Below are 14,476 nucleotides of genomic sequence, written 5' to 3'. Positions count from 1 at the left end.
GTGTAGAAGCCTTGAGGAAGAAAGTTGCCAGGCTAAGATCATCAAAGAAGAGGGAAGGGAAAGAGCGAAGGTGAGAAAGAGAGAACTGATGACTTCTGATTTCTTGGGTCCAGTCACTGAGATCTTTGTATTTGCTCTGATTCTTGTGTTCTGGATTCCCAGAATCATTTCAATGAGTCTCCCTTCTCCTTGAAGCCAGTTGGAGTTGGGCTCCTCTCAATTTTGATTCAGACTAGGTTCTAGATCCATCACTCCCAGACACAAACAGAGGCACCCATTTGTTCCAGCACCATTACGAGTGAAATCCTTTATTCTTTACTGAGAATAGGGTGTGCAGACCACCAAATACAGTTCACCAGCATCCTGGGCAGGAGTGCCCTAAGTGTGAGTGAGTGTGTGTTAGGAGTGTCCTTACTCATTCCTGAATCATTCCAAGTATTTACACTGCCTGTGCCAGGCCAATCCTGTCATTTCCTCGATCATAAACCGAGAAGTACTGCCTCAGGAAGACGTCACCCAGGGTCCAGGTCTCTGTAGATTCACTTGCTGGGTTCTCTCTAATGCCGATATAGCAGTCGCCGCTAGAATCCTGGGGGAGTCAGAGACACACACCCGTCAGCCTGAGTCCTTATGTGTGACTCCCACAAATATCCAGACCCAGCACAATTCTTGGATTTATTTCCCTATTTTGGTAAGTATCAAGAGGTTTTATGAGCAGCAGGGGATGTGAGAGTTCATCCAAAACCAAAAAGGGCCCATACATGTGGCTGCCATGAGGAAGAGTGTGGTGAATGGATGACTGGGATTTCGGGAAACAGTGAAATGATAAACAACAAAGTCCTACTGTAGGAACTATATTCAATATCCAGTGATAAACCACTTGAAAAGGATAAGAAAAATAATATATATTTTTATGTGTATAACTGAGTCACATTGCGGTGCAGCAGAACATAAGGCGACACTGAAGATCAGCCACACTTCAATACAATTTTTAGAAAAGAACAATAGTGGCCCCTGGGTCTCCTCACTCCCTATTTCTTTCCTTCTGACACCTGCTCATTGTTTTGTCTACAGAGAATGCAGGTTCTCCTCCAGCATGCCCACAACCCAAACTTTATTAAAAAAACTTTATTTTGTATTGGAGTGTAGTTGATTCACAATATTCTGAGTTTCAGGTGAACAGTAAACGCACTCAATTGTATGTACCTGTGTATCCTGGTCCCGAAGATACACCTCCCATCCAGGCTGTCATATAACTGAGCAGAGTTCCCTGTGCTACACAGTAACTCACTGTTGGTTATCCATCTTAAATATAGCAGTGCCCACAACACGTTCTTGAAGACTTAACTCAGGAACTCTGGGAAACATTCAGCCCATACTCACCTTCTTTGGCCACTCCAGGCTTGATTGGGTAACTTACTCTGGTTCCCCATTCCCACCAGTCAGTCTGTAGACATCATCACCCCTAGTAAGTCCCCAGTGCCTCAGTGCAGAGCACCTTGGGATGCCATTTGCATGGAGTCCAGTGCAGTGTTGCCTAGAATCAAGCAACCCTCCATATGGCTCCATGAGTTTGTGCTTTTAGAATTGCTGAAATTCCCTCAGTTCCTCAAAGCCTTCTTTGAGCCCATCAGCCTGCTATGTACTCCCACAGGGAGCTGACATGAAGCCTCCACCCTGTGCCTGGGCTGAGCAGTCACTGTGCACCCTTTATTCACCTTAGTATCCAACATCCCCATAGAGGGGTCGGGTACCCCAATTCACAAAGGGGGCACCTGGCTAAAGCAAGGGGAAGAAGCAGCCGAGATCTAGGCTGACCATGTAATTTGTCATCCAAAGCAGGAAAACTTTGAGAAGGGAAGGGAAACTGTTAATTTATGTTGGGACGTCACACTGGGATTGTCCCCAGCCATTCTCCTTGTAACATGGCCTATTTCAGGGACTGCTAGGGCTGACTTTCATGTTCATGCACCTAAGGGTTCAGATTGAACTGAAGCTCTCTGAGGACTGAGGGCCTCATTGTTCCCCTCGCCTTGTGACTCCCACCATGCCAGCATGGTGTGGGGTCTCCACATTTATTTCAGGATGATCAGTGTCCCAGACAGCCCTTTACTCTCAGGTAGTTGGTTCTGTGGGAGGCACTGGCCCAGCCCCACGGCTCAGTAGCATCTGCAAACGGTGTGACATGGCCTGCAGATGGCGCCCTCTTCCCAGCAGCAGCCCAGTGGATACTGCAAGCTGCAGTTTGAGACCCAACCCACAGTATTATCCCCTCACCTTGATGGTGTAGGTTTGAGCTGGCAGTGGGTAGTTGATGCCGTTGATGGTGAAGTCAATAGAGGGCAGGGTATTGACTGCAGAACATGAAATGTAGTGCTGTTAGAGAGAGAGTGAGAGAGGTTAGCCCTGGAGATCATTGTTGCGTGTGGAGACAAGGAGTAACCCTGGGGCATGACCTTTTACCTTGGAACCCCGTGGCGTGGCACCGATGAGCCTCAGGGTGTTATTGACCAGACTTCTTGGGCCTTGGATTAGTGATGCCCCAGTGTCCATAAGGGCCTCACAGCCGCTAAAACAAGCAATAGTCTCTCTGTTCATGGAGATGCTGAGAGACAGTAGAAGAAAATGGGCATCAAGGTCACTATGAGTCTCCCCATAGCTGCCCTCTTCCCGATTGTCTCCTAAATCACCCTTTGTCTCTTGCCCTGACTCTTTTCATCTGCTCTTGACACGGCACCTCCCTTGACATCCTTGAATGCAGTACTTGAATACACCAGGATCTTTCATACCTTGATACAAGCTGGTCTTCCTTCCTAGAAGACTCCCTTCCCCTTTGACCAGCAAATTTCTTTTCACTTTCCCAATTCCAGCTTAATTGTATTGTTTTCAAGGAAGACTTTCCCCTGGTGTTTATCAGTCTCCTGTCTTAGTCAGTCTCGGTAGACCCTTCCTCATGTATAGCATGTACCAAAGTCACAATTCACTATTTGTCTGTGTCATTTCTGTGCATCTGATTTCTTAGATGTGAGGGCAAGTTTTATTCTCATTGCCTCCCTAAAGTGCCTGGCACACAGTGGATGCCCAATGTTTGTCTGTTCAATGAGTGAATGAAGACTGTGAAAATAATGAGAAACATCTAGAGAGCTGTATCTGGTGGGGAGGAAATAATTGGTCAAACACAGAGTGAAGATGGAGATTTGCAGGGGCAGCAGATTCTCATAGTAGGGAGAAAGAGGGGCTCCTCTGGGAGAGGGTGTCTCCCAGCACTGCTCCTACAACCAGCTCAGACCCTGAGACCATGGCCAGGAAATACATGACTAGCCCACGGAAACTCCAAAGGACATGTCAGCTTTTGTCTGAGGGTATCACACAGAATCCTATCAGTTATTGCCTCTTGTCCTCAGGTCACTCCTGGATCCCACCTTTCTGATTCTCTCAGTTATAGCCCCTGCCCCACTCTGTGCCCAGGGATGTGGGGTGTCATTTTTATTAGTTGCTTTCACATCTTAAGACTACAGCCAACCTCTTTCGACTGCTGGGCAGCTTCTCCATAAGGAGACCAGTTTTCCCCATTTTCTCAAGACTTACCCTGTTTGTAAACTGACATTTATTTCTACTGAGAACTTCCTTGGTCCTAGGTATACCTGGACATTTTGTCATCTTATAATGCTGTCCATGCTAGTAAAATCCTCCCTGATCCTGTTTACCACACTGCAGAGTCCTCTGACCATGCTCCCCGCCTCACAGGGCAGTGGGTGCAACACTCTCCCAGCTGCACAGACTTCTCTGGACCCTTTGAGGACCCTGCTCTGAGCCCTGGTCAGGAGGCCTGGGGATTATGAACCCATGGGCTGTTTGTGTATCTATTTGCTTGTGTGTTTATTTGTATGTGTCTCTGTGTGTACTTCTGTGTTTCTGATGAGCTATGCAATTCTTGCATGTTTTTATGTGTCTCTTTGTATGTTTATATGTGTCTGTTTGTTTTTTACATGTGTCTGTGTGTCTGTCTCTGTCATTGTGGGTGGTCTATATGTCTCTGTGACTGTTTGTCTGAGAATGCATTTGTGAGTGTCTGCCTGTGTCCATGTACAGTAGTGGGAGCCTCCCTTGGGTTGAACCTCAGAAAGAAAGGCTTACCGGTCCATGTGTACACGCCAGGTGCGCGCTTGGATCAATGGTACCCAGTTGAGCGTTCCCTGGTAGTAGGATTTATCCACCCCTCCAAACATCACCACACTTTCCTCTGGCTTGCTTCTGTAGAGAGAAGACAGCAAGGGGATCCTTGGAGGATGGTAACAACAACACTGTCTGAGAGCTGTGCTTGTCTACCCATCAAGGCCCTAAAAAGGTCCTCATCAACAGATGCAGAAATCAAGGCTAGGAGCAATTGAGAACCAGACTGAGGTAGGTTACTGGCTAATGAGTGGCACAGAGGAGTTTAGAAGCTGAGTCACCTTGCTGAGCTCCACCCACTATATCTTCTGAAGATGCCATGGACCTCCTGTGACATGAGTGCTCAGACACCCTCAGAGGACAGGGTGCTGAAGCATTTTGTCTCTCCTCTTATCCACTTTGTCATTTTTCAGCAAAATCAAGGCCTGGGAGTGCTAAGGGTATGGTTTCAGGTTACCCAGATTTGGCTCCACTGGCCTGTGACCTCCCACATTTTCCTTTTTCACTGGCTATTGCAAATTGAGTAGCTGGTCCTGGGCTCACAGTGAAATGCTAATGAGGAAGGAAAGCTACCCAACATCTTTCTCCTTCCTTATCCAATACATAAGCAAATCCTAATGCCTTTCCCTCCAACTTGTTTCCTCTTGCCTTCCATTAGTCTTTCTCCTCATTCATCCCCCTAGACCAGGTTACTGATCTGGAGCCCAGGAACAGGGTTATGTTCCAATAAAATGTTATTTATAAAAGCCAATGGTGAAGCCAGGAAGGGCCTTGGGGCCATAGTTATCTTGGATTAGATTATCTCTCAGGATACTTCTTTATAAAATGTTCTATTAATTTCCTACAACTGAAAGCATATTTCAGCTAATTTGGAGAAACGGATTGTCCATCTCAGACTTACTTGCTCAAGTAGAAGGCAAAGACAGGTTCAGAAATGGCACCTTGATTCTTCAGGTTGTCAAAGATGGGGATGCCTCCCAGGAAAGACATGTTGGGGTAGCTCAAGCCCAAGACGCCATCAAAAGGTAATTCCTCAAACTCGGTTTGCTCCAAGCTTAGACCGAATTGCTGGTCAATACTTACAAGGTCCCCAATCTGTGGGAGAGAAGAGTGATCCCACTTACAGATATGTGAATTGGGGCTAGGACTTGGCTGGGGTGCATTGCCAGTAGATCCTCAGAGAAGAATTGAGGCTGGGCTGTGTCTTCGGTGGACCTCAGACATTAGACTAAGCTGGGAGAGGAATTTTGTGTTCCATTTGGTAGAGGCTGTGAATTTTAAAACATCTGCCCCTCTGAAAAACACCACTTTGGTGTCAAATTGGCCTCGTGACTTCTGTACAGGTGGGGCAACCAAGAGTCAGACCAGGTCCCATCGGTGCCCCATTGTAGATAAAATGAACTGAGAGAAAGGTAGCCTTCACTTTGGCATCACTTTGACCTAATGAGAGGAATGGATTGCATTCTCTGTAAGGTACTGTGGATTCTGCATCTGTCCATGAAGACAGAAGCCAAAAACACAATCTTGCTTGCAGGTATCCATAAAATTCCTGCCTGGGGATTCACTTTTGGGGATAAGTGTGTCTTTGTGTGAGTGTGTATGGGAGAGAAAGAGAGAGGGGGGAACTACTCAAATACTATGGGGGAGGCAGGCCATAAGTTTTGTTGGACTCTCAAAGGCCCTCTATAGTGAGAACTCATTTATCAGCCCCCTAACTTCTCAGGCCTCCAGTTTCCCAGTCTGGATACCTGAAGCCCTTGACTGCCCCAAGGGTTCCCAGATCAGTTTTATCCTGTCCCCAAACACCCCACAGCAACTGCAGTCCTGAAAAGCCAGCTGAGCTCCACAGTTTACCACATGTGTTTCCTCAGCAAGGCCCTTGATGTCTGTACCTCAGTTTTCTCATATGTCTCATGAGGTAATCAGAGTAACTGCTGTGTGGGGTTGTTGTAGAACTAAATTAGTTATCACCTGAAAGTGCCTGGAACAGTCTGTGAATATAAAAGCGGGTGCCTTTTCCTCCCTCTTCTCACTCCCAGCAAAATGAACCTTGACCTGCTCATGGGCAGAGAAGCTGCAAGTCCCCATCTCAAGCCACTCTCTGGGTTAGCTAATCTGAGTGCTCAAGTGTCACCAGGGGCACTGCCTACCCAGGGACAGGATCCTGTGGGTAAGATGGCTAATATCTACGGGACTTAGGCTGGAAAGGGTCCTGCCAGATGGTCCTGCATCTGTTTTGCAAGCAGTGGTCACCCCACAGCCAGTCCTGACTTAGCATTTGTTACACTGTTACCCGAACGGTGTCACGACCAAGAAATCCCCTCATCCTCCCAGAACCGTATGCAATGTTGAAGGTCTTTGTGATAAGCCGGAAGGTGGAAGACCGAAGATGATGGAACATAACGTGTGAGGCTGCAGACACAAGAGATAAGTGTCATCAGGTGCCAAGGGTGCAAAACAGGGTGGCAGGGCAAGAGAATGATGATCTGGGTGCAGGGTGTCTGTACTCACCAAGGGTTGGGCTGATGCAGAAGATGGAGGGCACCCACAAGTCAGCTGATACTGTGTCAAAGGCAACCTGGAATTCCTGAGGGGGTGTTCCAATGGTGATGTTACCCACATAGACCATCTACAGGGACAAGGAGTGAGTGGGTTAGTGCAGAACTGGCTACCCTCTATTCCCACACTCATGCCTCCCTCTGGATGTCACATATCTCTTGAGATCACTTTCTAACCACCATGCAGCTCACTGACTTTGGTCACAGAGGTGCCTGCATTTGATATATTTTTCCTGTGCTACATGGTATGCAGGATACTGACTCTATGACCAGGTGTTGAAGTGGTACCTCCTGCATTGGAAGCACAGAGGCATAACCACTGGGCCTCCAGGACCACTGGACACCCAGGGAAGTCCTGGTGCCTTCATTTGAGAAGCTCTGTAGTCTCTTCAAACCCAGCCTTAGCACCCCTTTCTCCAGGAGGTCCTTCTTGATCAACCTCAGCCACTCCATCTAAACTCAGACCACATTCAATCAATACCACACAGGTGACCCTTTCATTTAACATGTATTTACTAATATGCCTATCTCTCAGGCTGGCATGAGTATTCTTGAAGACAAAATAAGCCCTTTTTCCAATCTAAAAACAGTAACCACAGTGTTAGATACTCATGGCCTTACACGGAATACGGGTTCAGTAACATTTTACGGCTGTGGTTCTTGCTGCTGTGTGAACTGAATTCCTCTGCCTGGTCATTCACAATTGATTTGCCGTTGGTTCTACCATGTGATCAGTGATGGTTCACTCTTCATCTGTAACTTACTGACTCACTTATTTCAGAAGGAACAATCTCCCTCAAACTAATGACACATCTTTGACACAGAAATGGATATTTACTTTCCACCTGGTAATTGCCATGCCCAGTCACAAAGACCAACAGTTGAGGATGAGAGTGTGTTCTCCTCTGGGTGGGGTACCTGTTTTCCAGTGTTTCTACCTCCTGCAGGAACCTCAACTCCAACATCCCACCTGGCACCTCCAGATGAGCCCCGGTTCTAAGCTAGAGCACCAGGGGGCGCAGTGAAGCACCATCCTCCCAAAATACTCACATCCTGGATGTTTCTCAGGGGGTGAGTAGTTATATTTGAGCCAGGAGAAGAAGTCAGGTACAGACTGTAAGCATGTTCCTTCAAGAAATTGTTCGGCATTTTTTTTTCACTGCGGGTTTTTCTCATGATCTGCACTCTCGTTAGAGGTATTCTTTACCGAGCATTTGACAAAGAAAACAAAGAAGCTACAATTAGCCATCATTGTTAAGATAAAACTGTTGTTGTAATGGCCCTGTGTATTTTCTAATCATTTCTATGAGGCACATTATCAGAATTTTATGCATTTACAATAGCAAAGACATAGGTGTGATTACAGGTTCTGTTCTGCAATCTGGGATAAGCCATATGACCATGTGGTATCTCAGTCTCTCCCTTGGTAAAATGGTAGTATGTAACAAAACAAACCCTCCAAATAGAATATCTTGGAGATAGTGAAGTGATGGATATAAGGTACCTGATAAATAGGAAGTCTCAACAATGACAGGCATTAGCATTGCTGTTGCCATCCCACTGTATCTTTCTCATAGAACCTCAAGGAAGGAGGTAGAAGGGGGACTCTTATGCCCTTTAACAAGGGAGCAATTTGAAATGCAGGAGGTTACTGAGTTGGCTGTGGTCACACTGCTTGTCAGATATAAAACTGTATATAAATCAGTGTATTTATCTCCAAGTTGAAAGAGAAGAGGGAGTTGAAAGAAGAATCCAGGAGATAAGGAATAAGTAAGGGAAATTCAGAGGCTTGAGAAGGAAGGATGAGTCAAATGAAAAAATTAATTGAAAACAACACAGAGAGAAATGTACTCACAGAGACTTCCAAAGAGATGGAGAGGAAAATGATAGTGATAGAGAGATGCAGACATAGTCATATACACACTGAAGTAGACAGGGAACAAAGAGGACTTGTTGAATAAAATGTAGAAAAGTGCCATTCCACAGGACCACACCTACATCTGCATAGACTGTGCACTGAACAGCTGTAAGGAGTTGCACTTTCAATAGGTCATGACTGGACCCCAAGAGTTGTGCAACCATGCAAATCTACACCAAGACCCTTGGGATCCACAGTTCCTAAAGCAAGGTACTCATCAATAAGTAAGGGTTGAATTTCAAGACTGTCAGGGAAATATTCCATTCCCATCTAAACCTGATGGGTTGAAGAATAATCAGATGAAAAGAAAAATCCGAGAAAGCAAGATGACACATATTACAGTCCCCATACTTACTTGACTATGCACTCTGAGAAGGCCACCAGCCCGAGGAGCACAAGCCACTTCATGCTTCTTTCCTGGCTCCAAGTACTCAGGGATGTTTGGGTTCTGAGCATGCAGTGGTGACCATGAGCCCCTAGTTATATATGCTCTGACCTACCCTAGTTTTCCCCTTTATGCCACTAGTAGATCTGATAAAAATACAAAGCTTTGGATAAAATCTTTACCTTCCTCAGTGTCCTTGGCGAATGGACTTTTAAGCTTCACAAAATACAGACAATTGAACTGTAATCTCTTGCCACTAGTAGATCTGATAAAAATACAAAGCTTTGGATAAAATCTTTACCTTCCTCAGTGTCCTTGGCGAATGGACTTTTAAGCTTCTCAAAATACAGACAATTGAACTGTAATCTCTTTCTTGAATCTTGGCTGGAAAATCTACCTGATCTTCGTGGACATCTAAGAAGATGGAGAACCTTGCCTACTTGTAGAAAAAAAAAAAAAAAACTGCTAAGAACATCATGAAAATGGTAACTAGGGGCCATATTCGACATTAATGGTTTCATGTCATCTTCCTAGCCATTTCATGAGATATGCATTGCTGTCTTTGTTGGAGAGGAGATTGCTAGGAGTATAAGTTTTCAGACAGCAAAGTGAAGACTTCAGGGACAGCCCAGGGACCTACAACTGGCCTTATGTAGCGGGTCTAATGGCAGAGATCAAGGGTACCTGTGATGTCAGTCTGCATCAAAGATTTAGGGCAGAGTTGTACTTCAATTCCATGGGTTTCAGTATTGGAAAAAATGTCATATGCATCCACAAGATATTTTATATCATCCAACAAATGTACAAGGAAGAACTTTATGCTGGGTTCTGGGTTAAAGGCTTCAAAGTCAAAGCTGATCAAGACAAAAGTAGTCTTTATCTTAAGAGAGCCAGCAGTCTAGTTCTCACAAACTCATGGCCCCAGGAGGCAAGAGAAATGATTGTCAGACTAGGCGGCCATGCTGGACCCTGGGCAGCATAGGCCTGATCACTGGGAGCAGCCTTTCCTCTGCTTCAACCATGCTGGAAAGCACGCCAGTTGGCCTTGTTTCAAGAAAATCAGAAATTTGGATATTTATGTCCAAGCTACTGATTTTAATGGTAACAACTAATTTTTTCTTCCCCAAAAAACAGTGGAAACAAAATCTCCACAATGATGTGCTGTAATCAGCCTTCAGTTTCTGCAGGTTTTTATTTCTAGCCTAGACTTGGGAGTAGAGTGGGGACAGAGAGGAATGTAATTCAAGTTGGTTGATTTACAAAGAGACTGAATGCATACTGAACATGTTTGTTTCTTTTCTACTCATAAAGAAAGATCATCGGGGACATACAGACCAACAAATTTAACTGCTGAAGATAAATGGATATATTTCTGATATAATTTCCCCCATAGGGTCTATAACATGAAAAATTTTGCCTACCAAAGCAAACATACAAAAAATAATTTTGAAATGTCTTCCCAATCAAAGAAGACAAACACCCGTGGCAGCCAAAGTACAGACAATCGTGTTTAATGACTCATCTAGGACTCCCAGGGCCTATTCAGCATGAGATCTATCCAGGCTTGTCCCTTAAATACAACAGGAGCCTCTCCTTTTGCCAGGTGCATGTAGGTGGGGCTCTGTGTCTTAATCCTCATTTTTCCATTTTGTTTCAATTCAGTTTTGGTGAGTAAATCCCAACAGGGGGAATATGACATCACTGAGAATTGGCACACATATATGCTCTTTGAACTATGGCATTGGACAAGACTCGTTTGTTTTTTTGTTTTTTTTTTTGTTGTTGTTGTGGTTTATTTCATTTATTTTTATTAGTTACAGGCTAATTACTTTACAATATTGTAGTGTTTTTTGCCATACATTAACATGAGTCAGCCATGGATTTACATGTGTTCCCCATCCCGATCCTTCCTCCTGCCTCCCTCTCCATTCCATACCTCTTGGTCTTCCCAGTCTACCAGTCCTGAGCACTCGTCTTGTGCATCCAACCTGAGCTGGTGATCTGTTTCACCCTTGATAGTATACGTGTTTCAAATCTATTCTCTTGAACATCCCACCTTCGACTTCTCCCACAGAGTCCAAAAGTCTGTTCTATACATTTGTGTCTCTTTTTCTGTTTTGCTTATAGGGTTATCATTACCATCTTTTAAAATTCCATATATATGCATTAGTATACTGTATTGGTCTTTTTCTTTCTGGCTTACTTCACTCTGTATAATGGGCTCCAGTTTCATCCATTCCATTAGAACTGATTCAAATGAATTCTTTTTAATGGCTGAGTAATATTCCATTGTGTATATGTACCGTAGCTTCCTTATCCATTAGTCTGCTTATGGGCATCTAGGTTGCTTCCATGTCCTGGCTATTATCAACAGTGCTGCGATGAACACTGGGGTGCATGTGTTTCTTTCAGATCTAGTTTCCTTGGTGTGTATGCCCAGGAGTGGGATTGCTGGGTCATATGGCAGTTCTTTTCCAGTTTTTTAAGGAATCCCCACACTATTTTCCATAATAGCTGTACTAGTTCGCATTCCCATGCAACAGTGCAAGAAGGTTCCCTTTTCTCCACACCCTCTCCAGCATTTATTGCTTGTAGACTTTTGGATAGCAGCCATCCAGACTGGCGTGTAATGGCACCTCATCATGGTTTTGATTTGCATTTCTCTGATAATGAGTGATGTTGAGCATCTTTTCATGTGGTTGTTAGACCTCTGTATGTCTTCTTTGGAGAAATGTCTGTTTAATTCTTTGGCTCATTTTTTGATCGGGTCATTTATTTTTCTGAAATTAAGCTGCAGGAGTTGCTTGTATATTTTTGAGATGAGTCCTTTGTCTGTTGCTTCATTTGCTATTATTTTCTCCCATTCTGAAGGCTGTCTTTTCACCTTCCTTATAGTTTCCTTTGTTGTGCAAATGCTTTTAAGTTTAATTAGGTCCCATTTGTTTATTTTTGCTTTAATTTCCAATATTATGGGAGGTGGGTGTTAGAGGATCCTGCTGTGATTTATGTCGGAGAGTGTTTTGCCTGTGTTCTCCTCTAGGAGAACATTTATAGATTCTGGTCTTACATTTAAATCTTTAATCCATTTTGAGTTTATTTTCGTGTATGGTGTTAGAAAGTGTTGTAGTTTCATTCTTGTACAAGTGGTTGACCAGTTTTCCCAGCACCACGTGTTAAAGAGTCTGTCTTTTTTTCCAATGTACATCCTTGCCTACTTTGTTGAATTTAAGGTGTCCATAGGTGCATGGATTTATCTCTGGGCTTTCTATTCTGGTCCATTGATCTATATTTCTGTCTTTGTGCCGGAACCATACTGGCTTGATGAATGTGGCTTTGTAGTAGAGCGTGAAGTCAGGCAGGTTGATTCCTCCTGTTCCATTCTTCTTTCTCAAGATTACTTTGGCTATTTGAGGCCTTTTTTTTTTTTTTTTTTTGTATTTCCATACAAATTGCGAAATTATTTGTTCTAGTTCTGTGAAAAATAGCTAATAGGGATTGCATTGAATCTATAGATTGCTTTGTGTAGTATTGGCATTTTCACAATATTGATTCTTCCAATCCACGAATGCAGTACATTTCTCCATCTGTTTGTGTCCTCCTTGATTTCTTTCATCAGTATTTATAGTTTTCTATATATAGGTCTTTTGTTTCCTTAGGTAGATATACTCCTAAATATTTTATTCTTTCTGTTGCAATGGTGAATGGTATTGTTTCCTTAATTTCTCTTTCTGTTTTCTCATTCTTAATGTATAGGAAAGAAGGGATTTCTGCGTGTTAATTTTATATGCTGCAACATTACTGTATTCAGTGATTAGTTCTAGTGATTTTCTGGTAGAGTCTTTAGGGTTTTCTATGTAGAGGATCATGTCATCTGAAAACAGTGAGAGTTTTACTTCTTCTTTTCCTATCTGGATTCCTTTTATTTCATTTTCTGCTGTGATTTCTGTGGCCAACACTGCCAAAACTATGTTCCATAGTAGTGGGGATAGTGGGCACCCTTGGCTTGTTCTGGACTTTAAGGGAAATATTTTCAATTTTTCACCATTGAGGATAATGTTTGCTGTGGGTTTGTCATATATAGCTTTTATTATGTTGAGGTATGTTCCTTCTATTCCTGCTTTCTAGAAAGTTGTTTATCATAAATGGATGTTGAATTTTGTCAAAGGCTTTTTCTGCATCTATTGAGATATTCACATGGATTTTATCTTTCAGTTTGTTAATGTGGTGTATTACATTGATTGATTTGAGGATATTAAAGAATCCTTGCATTCCTGGGAAAAAGCCTACTTGGTCATGATGTATGATCTTTTTAATATATTCTTGATTTCTGTTTGCTAGAATTTTGTTAGGGATTTTTGCGTCTATGTTCATCAGTGATATTGGCCTGTAGTTTTCTTTTCTTGTGGCATCTTTGTCTGGTTTTGGTATTAGGGTGATGGTGTCCTCATAGAATGAGTTTGGAAGTTTGCCTTCTTCTGCAATTTTCTGGAAGAGTTTGAGTAAGATAGGTGTTAGGTCTTCTCTAAATTTTTGGTACAATTCAGCTGCGAAGCCATCTGGTTCTGGGCTTTTGTTTGCTGGAAGATTTCTGATTACATTTTCACTTTCCATGCTTGTGATGGGTCTGTTGAGATCTTCTATTTCTTCCTGGTTTCATTTTGGAAAGTTATACTTTTCTATGAATTTGTGAATTCCCTCCAAGATGATCATTTTATTGGCATATAGCTGCTGGTAGTAGTCTCTTATGATCCTTTGTATGTCAGTGTTGTCTGTGGTGATCTCTCCATTTTCATTTCTAATTTTGTTGATTTGCTTCTTCTCCCTTGTTTCTTGATGATTCTGGCTAATGGTTTGTCTATTTTATTTACCTTTTCAAAAACCAGCTTTTTGCTTTGTTGATTTTTCTATGGTCTCTTTTGTTTCTTTTGTATTTATTTCTGCCCTAATTTTTAAGATTTCTTTCTTTCTACTAACCCTGGGGTTCTTCATTTCTTCCTTCTCTAGTGGCTTTAGGTGTAGAGTTATGTCATTTATTTGACTTTATTCTTGTTTCTTGAGGTAAGCCTGTATTGCTATGAACCTTCCACTTAGCACTGCTTTTACAGTGTCCCATAGGATTTGGGTTGTTGTGTTTTCATTTTCATTCATTTCTATGCATATTTTGATTTCTTTTTTTATTTCTTATATGATTTGTTGGTTATTCAGGAGCTTTTAATTTAGCCTCCATATGTTGGAAATTTTAATAGTTTTTTTTTTTTCCTGTAATTGAGATCTCATCTTATTGCATTGTGGTCAGAAAAGATGACTGGAATGATTTCAGTCTTTTTGAATTTACCAATGTTAGATTTATGGCTCAGTATGTGATTTATTCTGGAGAAGATTCCTTGTGCCCTTGAGAAAAAGGTGAAGTTGATTGTTTTGGTTTGAAATGTCCTATGGATA

At 42.9% G+C, this 14,476-nt stretch overlaps 1 protein-coding gene across 1 annotated transcript; it reads right to left on the bottom strand.

Annotated features, from left to right (window-relative positions):
* Positions 1–439: 439 nt before the first annotated feature.
* LOC133066308 (pregnancy-associated glycoprotein 1-like) lies at positions 440–9,105 on the bottom strand. Its single transcript, XM_061157256.1, has 9 exons — positions 9,005–9,105; positions 7,782–7,932; positions 6,685–6,802; positions 6,467–6,585; positions 5,075–5,268; positions 4,138–4,254; positions 2,464–2,605; positions 2,278–2,376; positions 440–589 (listed from the first exon to the last, which is right to left on the bottom strand). The coding sequence occupies exons 1-9, from the start codon at positions 9,103–9,105 to the stop codon at positions 440–442; spliced, it is 1,191 nt and encodes a 396-aa protein (XP_061013239.1).
* Between the last annotated feature and the right edge of the window lie 5,371 nt (positions 9,106–14,476).

This window comes from Dama dama, chromosome 2 (assembly GCF_033118175.1).
Source record: "Dama dama isolate Ldn47 chromosome 2, ASM3311817v1, whole genome shotgun sequence".
NCBI lineage: Eukaryota > Metazoa > Chordata > Mammalia > Artiodactyla > Cervidae > Dama > Dama dama.
The sequence above is the reverse complement of the archived record's forward strand: the minus strand, read 5'-3'. Positions and strand labels throughout refer to the sequence as shown.

Excerpts from the sequence above, each read along its gene's own strand:
- LOC133066308 (XM_061157256.1), bottom strand. The coding sequence starts at position 9,105 with ATGCTCAGAACCCAAACATCCCTGAGTACTTGGAGCCAGGAAAGAAGC. Across the intron at positions 5,269-6,466 it reads TTGGTCGTGACACCGTTCGG|ATTGGGGACCTTGTAAGTAT; the intron begins GTAACAGTGTAA and ends TCTCTCCCACAG. Across the intron at positions 4,255-5,074 it reads TTTGCCTTCTACTTGAGCAA|AAGCAAGCCAGAGGAAAGTG; the intron begins GTAAGTCTGAGA and ends TTCTCTCTACAG.